The following is a 12,189-nucleotide window of genomic DNA, read 5'->3' on the forward strand; positions in this document are numbered from 1 at the left end:
GTGCTCGCCACCAAGATACATGCATCTGCTATAAAAAAAGCTAAAGAAACTCAATTGCAATTTTATTGTCCCGTTTGATAGATTTCCTGCCACCTTTGTAGCACCGAAGCTGTTTGTCACTGTTGCTCTCTCCTCCCACTGCTGCAGGGCTGTGTGTGTGTGTGTGTGTGTGTGTGTGTGTGTGTGTGTGTGTGTGTGTGTGTGTGTGTGTGTGTGTGTGTGTGTGTGTGTGTGTGTGTGTGTGTGTGTGTGTGTGTGTGTGTGTGTGTGTGTGTGTGTGTGTGTGTGTGTGTGTGTGTGTGTGTGTGTGTGTGTGTGTGTGTGTGTGTGTGTGTGTGTGTGTGTGTGTGTGTGTGTGTGTGTGTGTGTGTGTGTGTGTGTGTGTGTGTGTGTGTGTGCGCGCGCGTGCGCGACTAGGCACATTTCTCTTTGCCCTCCTTTTCTCTTGGGCTCTAGGAAGCCCTCTTTTCCGAGCCCATTGAATATTCATCGGAACCGTGCGCGAACAATCAGAGAAACAAGGCCTCATAAATACAACCAGCCCACTGGGAGCCTCTTGATAAGTGCATATATGCATTCACAAATACATATTTGCACACTACTTCTCTACAAAGACTTTTTGAATTAGTTGCCTTGTGTCAACTGTGGTAAAGTTGTCAGTTTGGCATGTAGAGAGATACTGTGCCTAATGCTGAATGCATGTTTTCATCTCTTTGCCATCCACTAGAGATCCTGCACTTTCTATTAATGCATTGTTGTTTCGTATCTCATACTTGCATTTTCTACATTTTTATTTCGATAAAAGAAAAAAATTACCAGCATAAGAGTTTAAATTGAGTTTCCTATGTCTGTCCTTTGTTTGTTTTTGCTGAATCAGATTGCCGTTCGGATCATATATCAACAATTGAAGGGATGATCTGCAATTGTTTTTTTCCTACAAAGATTTTAACTAACTTTCTCTGAAGAAATGGCTCATGTCTGCTTGCTGAACATGCACTTTACTTAAAGGTTTAATTATTTCATAACTCCGTAGGTTTGGATGATATGAAAATAGAAACAATCGCCCGACCCTAGCCCTTTGCTTGCATTATTAGACATATTAAACTCTAGACATTCGGTGAATAGAATGACCGTATGTGCTATATTTATTTCTGATTGTTTTTGTACAGTCATACCAATCTGTAGGTGTAAAATAAGTATTTTAGCCTCGCTGGGAACTAAAGAGGCTTGATTTGGGCATTGTAATTGGCTCTGATATCACTTCACAACTTCAAAGTGAGCTCAAGCAGCTGTTGTTGCCATGGATATAGGTGGTTTACCGATCGTTTGCTTTATTTTATTGTCTACTGTAAAAAGCAAAGAGCAAGAGGCACTAACAGGTTCTTTATGATTTGTTGAGAATTAAAAATTTGTGTGCATTTGGTTACAGTTTGTGTATGTGTGTACTTGTATATTCTTCAATGTCAGTCATAAGGAACTAAGTGTATCTGCATAAGCATCTCTCTGAATAGACAGATGTTCCTGCAGGTGGGCACGCTGACACAACAGCCCTCCCACTCTCAGCCCACACACCCACCCAAGGTGCCCCTCGTCCATCTCTGCACACAAATCAGTTTGAGAACAAGGAGATCACCAAAAGAGAGAGATCGAGGCGTGAAGGTCCCTCAGTCCTTTAGACTCCCACTGTCAGCTAACTTCATTATATCTGTCAGACATTTTACTACAAAGATAAATATGAGCCGAAATGGGCCAACAGATCTTTGACAAAATATATTATACACTACGAGCTGGTATTTTAGAAGTTGAGCATATTTAGAAGAATGTAGTTTAATTGTAGCTAATTACCCCTTTTCATTTCATGGTGAAATGCAGAATAGTTTGCCCTCTGGGGTTATTGAGGCATTACACATAAGCTGTGGTTCTCTGTAAAGAGTTTCAGATAGATACATTCACAAGTGGAGAAAGTGAGAACATTGAAAAGCCAATGCCAGATAATAGCCATTCATCAAGTGTTGTCTATACTGTCCAGTAGAAAGTCAGTCACCAGTACTATTATCCATGTATTTGATCTTTTATCTTGTTATTCTCAAAAAAATATGTGTAATAACCTGCTGTGAATTTGACTGGCTGGCTTAAAAGTATTTTAGTGTAGAGTATTGGAAGGACCTTTGTGTAAGCTCGTCTTCCTATGGTTGTGATATAAATTACAGATAAAGACTGTATGCATATCCCTGGATCAGATGGAAGGATAAAACTAAGGAGAAAAATGTTTTTACAACGAGTGAGAAAGGAAGATATTGTGAACAAAAGTGAAAACCACCCAGAAATATATTATACACTACGAGCTGGTATTTTAGAAGTTGAGCATATTTAGAAGAATGTAGTTTAATTGTAGCTAATTACCCCTTTTCATTTCATGGTGAAATGCAGAATAGTTTGCCCTCTGGGGTTATTGAGGCATTACACATAAGCTGTGGTTCTCTGTAAAGAGTTTCAGATAGATACATTCACAAGTGGAGAAAGTGAGAACATTGAAAAGCCAATGCCAGATAATAGCCATTCATCAAGTGTTGTCTATACTGTCCAGTAGAAAGTCAGTCACCAGTACTATTATCCATGTATTTGATCTTTTATCTTGTTATTCTCAAAAAAATATGTGTAATAACCTGCTGTGAATTTGACTGGCTGGCTTAAAAGTATTTTAGTGTAGAGTATTGGAAGGACCTTTGTGTAAGCTCGTCTTCCTATGGTTGTGATATAAATTACAGATAAAGACTGTATGCATATCCCTGGATCAGATGGAAGGATAAAACTAAGGAGAAAAATGTTTTTACAACGAGTGAGAAAGGAAGATATTGTGAACAAAAGTGAAAACCACCCAGCCAGCACCACAGTAGCAGATGACATTGATTTTGGAGGAGGAATTGCATTTAGGTAATCGGATTAGAGCCATGCTGCCCTCCCCATTTCCCCTTTGTTTTGTGGTTGCTCACTATCTATTAATCTAAATGGGGACTCCCAGGCTCCTACTGTGGGGGTCTCAAAGATCAGCGCGTTGCCACGCTGACCCTCACCAAACAGGTTGTGGTGGTGGCCTTTGCTTATTCCAGATCCAATATACTGTACAGCCCAGCCATGGGGACAATGGAAGTTCTAAATTCTGTAAGGATGATGTGGAAACATATTCTTCGACTGCAGGAAAGATATTTTCATCTGATTGTGATACATTTTTGCGGGTAGTGAAACTACAGAAACTTGCAGTACGGAAGTGTTGTCTTGTTGTTTACGATAGTGTGTCCCCTTCCAAAGCATTTCAAGTCTTTTGAATGTCTAGCTGTGCTGCACCCAGTTAATACCATGTTACCTGTCACATTAGAAAAGCCCACCATGTTTTTGTACATTACCATAACATTTTCCCATACCCCACTGAGGCCCGGGCGAGTCATGGAGCAGAATGAAATTAGATTAGATCAGCGCTGATGTCTCAGCCACCCAAGGCAGTTTCTGTACATTGTAGCAAGGCTAAATGCTCTTTTAAAAACCACAGAGACATATACTATACCTCTGTCTTAATGGTAACTGGATCTGTTACAGAACCCCATTTAAGGCCAACATACATCATCTCAATGTACAGACTGCATCCTGAATCTATGACGTTATGTTCTGCACGGCTCTCGTGCATAATTTCCATACTCTGAATGCAGCCTTTTAATTGCTAAAAATGCTAAATGTCAAATTAAGATCAAACTAATGGGGTAGATGGTCTCGCTGTGTGTTCACTGGGAAAGAGGGAGAAAGAGAGGGACTACTGGCGCATTTAAAACAGGCTGTGCACTCTGAAAACAGCTATGGATTACCAATCACTGCTTCCCACTACAGAAGATTAATGAGCACTCGTGTAGCCGGCTAATTTAGAACAATAACGCCTAATTAATTACAAATAATCAGCTTCTTTACCTCCTCTTCCTTTCTTCCACTCTCAATGACTCACTTTCTTCCTCTTCCTCCATTGCAATTTCTTATTTTCTCTCTTCCTTTTGATCTCTGGCTTTCTCATTTTCTTTGTTTCTGTCTCTCGCTCCTTGTGTCCAAATAGCCTCAGGTGAAAAGGCAGCAAAGTGGTGCCCCCCCCTCCACCACCAACCCATCTTTGACTTTCTGTCCTCCAAGCCCAGTGATTAATGCAGGGTCTTAAATTAGGCGTGGGAGGATTTGCCGATGCTGGACACGCACTCACCACAGCTAGCAGACACACACTAATAGTATCTACTGCTAATCTATGACTGCTTACATGGATGGGCTCTTCCTCAAATGCCACTGCAGACCATTGTCGTTATAGACGAGCAGTCTAGTCTACCCATATCAGATGTAAGAAGACTGATAGAGGTTAATGGGCCGTGGGCAGCTGCACATTCGAGAGAAGAAAAGTTTTAAATATGCCACAGTTAGCCACAAATGGTCCCAGTGGTTAGATGCAGCAATACACTGACAACTAAAGAGCATTTTGAGAATATCTGGCATTCATAATGTGATGTTTTTATATGAAACAGGACGTAGGGGCATGACGTGTAACATGGAAAGATAATTACGTTAGAGGATGAAAGTGTAAACCAATAAATATCAGTTAGAGAGAGGGAGGATTATTTGATGTGATGAAAATGTGATGGCAATGACTGGTATATCATACCACTGCTAAAAGTGTTTTGTTTAACAGGGTTATGACATTAATAACTAACATCGTAGTGATTTTTCAACTTTTCATGATACGATTTCTGCATTCTCAAACAAAAGCATAGTCACAGGTTCTACATATATTTAACAAGTCCCCACAACAGCGACTTCCTGATTCGTCCAATATGGAAGTGCCAGAAATTGCAGTTTTCACAAGTGTCCACTAGGGACAGGTTTCTAGATAATAGAGCAATTTCTCGTTGACCCCCATGTTAAATAGGCTGTTATTACAGCATAATTAAACCTTTTTAAGGCCTGGTATGAAAAATATTCTAGTCTGTATAATTAGGTCACATCTCCATGACAACACTGAGGGGGGTTAATTATTTTGTACCAGGCTAGTTTTGATTTTTTATTTTATTGGAGGTTAAAGTTAAGGGTGCGGCCTCTAGAGTGACAGCTAGCTGCTGACCCTCACTTCGCCTGGGAGGGATACGTCTTACCCTTTTTTGGTAAGAGGAAATGAGGCAGAGCGAAAATCTGAAGATGGCAACTCCCGTAGGCGAGGATGATCGGATCAAGTTGAGAGAAAGGGCCTCGACGGAGATGTTACGTCCATTTTTTATGCAGTCTATGATAATTTAACCAATAATATTACAGAAACAACATTTTAAAAGTTTTTAGCAATTTATGTCCCGTTTTTGAAGTTTTAAGTAGACTTCCTATTGGTGGGCTGACGTTGCAAATTAATGTTTTTTTTTGCAAGATAGACAGTGCGCAAGAGTTTTACAACTTTTGGTAATAAAAAAATTATTGTCACTAAGTTATTGATGAAATCTTGAACACAGCAACTTTAAAAAGAAGTTTGATCGAGCAAGAAACACGAGCAGTTGGACGATCATTTAGGTTTAAACAAATCCCTAGGTTCACCAAACTTTTGTGGAAGTCCTTTGTTAACATCCATTACAGTTCATAGACTTCCTGGTTCCACTTTAACCTACTGTACTAACTGTAGTTGGGTAGATTTTACTTACAATGACCTTTTGGTGCACTAACTTTCAGTATAATTTAATTTATTTATAAGGACAATGCACATTAATCAACATTACAGTAAATGTGCCATTGTTAGCCAGCTGGCTTACGTTCAACTCTTTTGGGAAAATGTTTTAGACCAGAGCAACAGGAAACAGCAAGACGGAACAGTAATACATCAATAATATCCACATTCAATAGCACTGTGTTTTCAGGTCTCAGCAGTTACTTTGGTACATAACATGTCATCAGAATCCACTGAAATAAATAAACTACAATATTCTCCTTTGTGTTTGCAGGTCAGCTTTGAGCAGCACAAAGAAAATCTGTCCCGTATGTTCCGTCAGTACCAGCAGCAGGAGTCTGCAGGCTCTTTGAGCACAATCAGAACTATCTCTGGTGTCAGCCAGATCTTGGAGACTATAGAATGTGTTAACGGACCACCTGCAGAGGAGACTGCACCGTCCACGGTCATTGAGCTCATGGTGGACGAACTGTCCCAGAAATCCCCCGACTCGGCATCTAGTTCCACCGTCACTTCCAGCCCACCAGAGGCTGCAGATGGAAGGGGACCCGCATCCATCACTGTGTCCAACATCCTGGCCAGGGCAGAAGAAGAAGAGCAGGAGTTGATTCAGGAGTCTTCCAAGGATGGCTCGGGTGATGATGGAAAAGAGACCGAAGCTCCTGTGACACACCAAAATGAGGAACTGAGCGAAGAGACCAACAAGCAGGAACCAGTGACTGACTCTTCCACTGATCACTCCAAGAACACTGATGATCTACAAACATCAGCTAGTGACCAGGCTCAAACAGATGACACAAAGGCAACAAAAGCTTTTAGAGACTCTGCTACAACATCTGCGAGTGATGATGCACAAACACCTGTAACAGATGATGACAAATCTGAGTCTATCAAAGGTGAATCGTCAAACTCCATGACAGAAGACTCTTTGAATGAAGCAGATACAGAACTGCCAGTGACTTCAGAACAGACGGACGAAAGGTCCTCTGAGGCTGTGGCCTGTCTGGAGAACAGTGTGCTCGGCGGAGCGTCCGTCTTCAACGAGGACCTGGTTGACGTGTCCTCTGTCAGTGACCAGATCCACCCTAGTGATGCCGATGATAGCCAAGAGGAGTCCTCTTATGCTTCAGCTGCTGCTGGAGAGGAAGGGGAGGTAGGAAAAGAGGAGGAAGATAAACATGAAGATGTTGAAGGCAGCAAAGATGATCAGGAAGGTCATGAGATGAAGACAGATGAGGAAAAAGACGAGAAGCAGGATGTTGGAACACAAGAAAAAAACGAAGAGAATGAATCTGAAGAGAAACAGGTGTCCGGTTTGGAGAGTCAGACTCCTCTAGCTGAATCACCTGAACAAAGTGTGACAGAGCCACCCAAAGAAAAAGTTAAAGATGAACAGTCTTCCTCCATAACTGAAGCTTCTACTGCAGACCAGCAACCCTCTGATACCACACCGCCCTCAACAGCTCAGGAGGTTGCAGCATCAGACTCCACCTCACCTAGCCAGCCTTCAGAGACCACTAAAGAAGAAACCCTGCCCAGTCCCACAATCAGCAGCACCACCGCTTCCAAGACCAAAGAGATCAAAATTGCCCGACTGGATGTGTCCAATGTGGCCTTAGACACGGAGCGACTTGAATTAAAGGAGACTTCTACAACCGTATGCATCTTTTTCCTTTTCCTATTTTCTCTACTTTTGATCTTTTCACTAAATGTGTTTCAGTTCTAAACCCTTATGTCAACGCTGATTGTATGATGTCTCTCTGTAGGAAACAAGCCAAGGCCAGCCGGAAGCAGCAGCAGCAGCAGCAGCCGCAGCAGGAGGGTCTTCAGGTCAGCATAGAGAAGGCAGCACTTCGGCCCCTCGTTCCACCATGTTTCGTATCCCAGAGTTCCGCTGGTCCCACATGCACCAACGCCTCCTCGCTGACCTGCTCTTCTCTATTGAGACAGATGTCCAGATGTGGAGGAGGTAGAGTAACAATCCGCTGACGCTGACTTTGTTAATGCTTTAGCTAACAATTATTTTAATTGATTAATGGAATAGAGATTTATTGGCTTTTTGTGCCTCTAAGGGGAAGACAAAAGATTCTCTTTCACAACTAATCAAGTGGTGCCTGAAACAGTCCTTCACCAATCTTTGTTTTGTTACTGGGTACTTTAGATGTTTGCTTGTAAATGTAATGAGGTTACTTTGCATTATAAACTTACCATGTTTCAAAGTGCCATGTTTCTTTGCATATTTACGCATATAGTGATAAAAATAGATATTGGCCAGAAATGTTTGTAGTAGCCACAATTTTTTGCACAAAGCAGCACCTACATAATACTAAAAATCAAGTCTCTAGGGATACTTTGAAATTCATACCCCACTGAGGTACCAAATGAGGTGTAGACCAAAGCACATGAAATGTTTTTGTAAAGATAGGATATGTAGGATATTTTTATCCTTCAATCTCAGCATTTTACGGCACCTAAGAACAGTCTGATGATCCGTCACTGAGTTTTTCAGAGCCAAATAATGTAATTACTCACCAATATCTTCCTCTCACTTTACCTCAGTCAAAGTCGTCCTATTTCTAAGAGGTTATATTCTACTTTGTGTTTTTTTGTTAACAAAGCACTCTTTTTGTCCTCTGCCTCTCAGTCACTCCACGAAGACAATTTTGGACTTTGTGAACAGCAGTGAGAACGTCGTGTTTGTCCACAACAGTATTCACCTCATCTCCCAGGTGGTGGACAACCTCATCATGGCTTGTGGAGGAATTTTACCTCTGCTCTCGGCTGCCACCTCTTCCTCTGTAAGTCTCCTCGTGTGTGTCTGTGTGTGTGTGTGTGTGTGTGTGTGTGTGTCTGTGTCTGTGTCTGTGTCTCAACCGTGGCTGTATATGTGTTTGATGGCTCCGATCCCAGGAAGTTATCCATCCACATTGACCTTTCCCAATCACATTAGACCACAGTTAGCTGCCTCCTAACATTGTTAGTTTGTTTTTGTGTTGTCTGAGCTCAATGACCGCAGCTCTCTTACATGATTCTTTGCCTCTGTCAATGACTTTACCGTCCTGTCTAAGAAACATTAAGTTCAATTCCTTTTTTAATTCAATTGCATTCAGTTGTGTGTGTTCTGCAATCAAATTTAAAACTGGATATAACACATTTTAAATGTTCTCCTATAAGGATGTGTTATCAGTATAGCTCTCATATTCCATACATACATTACAGTTTTAGATGCATATGTTTTTTTGCAATTTTTAGATGCTGGAATAACAGTTGACAAAACAAATTAAGAAAACACATTCACATGTTTTCCATCATTTATACAGTCCTTTTGATTGCTCCATATGTAGCTCTGTTCAGATGAAGTCATTTTAATGTCCAATTCTTTCAGAAACATTTCTTATATGTCAAATAACGGTAAAGTTGTGAGTAATTGATTTTGAACTTAGTGGCACTTAATGTAAAAATAATCTTAGTAAGTGTTTTTTTTTCTTAAACTGCAGGTCAAGAATGAACTTTTACGCTCTTTCCTTTGTTCTTTGAGCCATCTGTCTTCTTACAGTGTACAAGCAAAAATATAAAGCTTTCTTCACTTGTATGTTACCATGACATTCTTCTTGCTTGTACACTGTAAGAAAAACAGATGGCTTAAAGCTGTATTTAATCAGGATATCCCCTAAGATTAAAATCACATTTTTGAGGGAGACCAGGGTAAGACAGAACCTCCATTACAAGGTTAAAAAACCAGAGCGATGTATTGTTTGCCCGATATCATTGAAAGATATTCTGAATACCTTTGCAGAGTCATACCCGTGAGAAAAATATATTTTCATTCCAGCTCAGAAATTCACTAGCATATCGGCCACCGTATCGGCAATTCATCATTCAGAATTTTTCCCCTTTAAAATATGTATCTGTGTCGGTCTTGGCTTAAAAAAATCCCATATCAGTCTGGCCCTACAGGATTACAGAAGTCACCTAAAAATAAAGATACTGTTTTTCTTTTTGATGTATTTTTATGATTCATACAAAGCAACATTACTCTTATATATAATATTTACAATACAGTTAGTATCTTGTAAAATCAATCTGTACTTATTCAGTACTGAATGAAAGTAATTTACAAAAATCAGAGGATGTTTTCCTTCTATGATTACTTATCTATTAACCACAGTCCTCTCTCTACTACCAGCATGAACTGGAGAACATTGAACCATCCCAAGGTTTAACAGTGGAGGCGTCAGTCACCTTCTTACAGCGCCTCATCAACCTCGTGGATGTTCTCATCTTTGCCAGCTCCCTGAACTTCACCGAGATAGAAGCTGAGAAAAACATGTCGTCGGGAGGCGTCCTGCGACAGTGCCTTCGCCTTGGTAGGCACACTCCCCATCAGTTGGTCTATCTCTTTTATTTTAATAGATTCATTATTTCTAAAACAGCTCATTTGCTTTTAATCTCATGCATCCTTTCCCTTCTGTGTTCTTTATTCCTTGATCCTTTTTTTTTGTCTAGCTGTCTTTCTACTCATCAGCAAACCCTCTCTGAATTACCGTCCTTTATCTCCTTCCCGAGCCCTCTGTACTCCCTTGTTCATCGATCCACCTCATATCAGCCAGCAGTAGCCTCTTGTATTAGCCTCAGTCATGGCTCCCTGTAGCCTTTTTGACCCTCCCTTCAGTATTTTCTTTCTTTTCTGCCGTCGTCCTCTCCATCTCCAGCTGCTGCTCTCATTCCCTCGCCTCTTTCACTCTGCTCGTATCAGCATTCTCTTATCTTGTTATTATAACCTCACTGCATGGCAACACTCTAAAATGGCTGCTATCATGATATAGTGAGTTCTACATAATGGCCTTGGCTGCGCTGTACTGCAGCGTAGCCCCAGGCCTTTTTCTGCCTTGTGTTCCAGGCTATTACAGTTTCTTCTGACAGCATCAGAAGCCAAACCACACTCTAGCTGAATAAAATATATTGAAATTCTTCCATTATTCATTTTATGTGGTGCACCTTTTCAGCAAACACAGATCCACACAGCATACACTCAGTCACTCAGTGTGGAAGCGGTACAATACTTTCTGCACTGATTTAAATTATTTTTTCATGCTTTGTTCCATATATTTAATGGTGCATATATCCAGGTATCAGTTTTTGCTTTTAGATACTAATTACAGTGATGGTTGCAAACAATAAGTCTTTCAAAATGCAAACTTGTTATACAAAGAGCACTTGTCCTCTCAGATATCATCCAACTATTGTTGCTGCTGTTGGGGATTTACTGGTAAGTGATGCCAGCGTACTACAGGTCCAGTTTTAGAAAGCAGCCGTTATGAAATGAATATTTGATGAGGTATGTGCTCCCCATTGCTGGCACCTAATCTGATTTTGGAAGACTGTAACAAGGTTTTAGCATCTCCACCCCTCCCTCCCCCTCTCTCTTTTTTATTTATAAATGGTCGAATGAAAGAGTAGTCCTAATGGAAAAAGCGAGCCCATTTCCAGACGGAATAATTCCCTCCTTCGTAATCTAAATGGCTCAGAGTTAACATTTGTCAGTTGTCAAGTACAGAACGGTGGGGGTTGGAAGGGGCTCCATCAGCCAGTGGCACATTTTATGGTAAGTGTGCCAGTTTTGAGCCCACATAAAGTTGTCAAACCACAAGAATTTTTTTTTTTTGCGACAAAGAACGTATCTTGCTGCCTACTCAGCACCCTAGCAGTGTCATTTGTTAAGGGAGCTGCACACAGTGGATGTGATTCAAGAACACACCCTTACACTGTGACCTTGGGAGGAGAGGTGGAGCAGGGAAGAGTGAACGATGCTGCCAGAGTTGGCCAGAGCGCTGACCCTGTCGTGGCCCCACTTTTCCTCTTTGTTTTTGTCTCTCTCAGCTGCTCTGGTTGTGGTTTTCTTGGTTTGTAAGCAGAAATTTCCAATTTTTTTGTATTTGTTCTGGGTGCCTTTTCTATTAAGGGACTTCAGCTTAATGCTTCTACATATTACTCTGAAAATTACATTGTTTATATGATGTTACATAATATCTCTTTCTAAATCCTTCCTCAGTGTGTGCTATGGCAGTGAGAAACTGTCTGGAGTGCCAACAAGCCCAGTTTAAGCATGGCAGCTATACAGCCATACCCTGCACTGCGCTTGGAGCAGCCATGTCTGCCGCCGCACAGGCAAGTTACCGAAATCATCTCCTCACTTGTTTTTAAATTTGTGCAGTTGTTTACCTTAAAATTAAAAATAACATCATAAATCTCAGTAATCCACTCTCACACAAAATAGCTACATCTTCCTTTGCCCTTTTCCTATACTCGATTGTAAACCAGAAGGAGCCTTGCCCTTTGTCCTGCTCACCACCACCACCACCACCAACAACAACAACAACAACCAAGTTCTATTGCATTAGCTCATATCTTATTATATTACCACACTGGTTGCTATTTCTGACACTAGACAAGGCCTTTTG

The 12,189-nt window shown here is 41.0% G+C and overlaps 1 protein-coding gene across 1 annotated transcript in view; it reads left to right on the forward strand.

The window, feature by feature from the left end:
- The window catches only part of lrba (LPS-responsive vesicle trafficking, beach and anchor containing), a 196,666-nt gene that overhangs the window by 49,628 nt on the left and 134,849 nt on the right, over positions 1-12,189 (forward strand). Inside the window, 5 exon segments of the mRNA XM_083933277.1 lie at positions 6,003-7,385; positions 7,495-7,697; positions 8,373-8,526; positions 9,915-10,095; positions 11,781-11,896. Coding sequence (XP_083789403.1) covers positions 6,003-7,385; positions 7,495-7,697; positions 8,373-8,526; positions 9,915-10,095; positions 11,781-11,896 — 2,037 coding nt within the window.

Source organism: Echiichthys vipera (genome assembly GCF_963691815.1).
Source record: "Echiichthys vipera genome assembly, chromosome: 2".
Taxonomy (NCBI): domain Eukaryota; kingdom Metazoa; phylum Chordata; class Actinopteri; order Perciformes; family Trachinidae; genus Echiichthys; species Echiichthys vipera.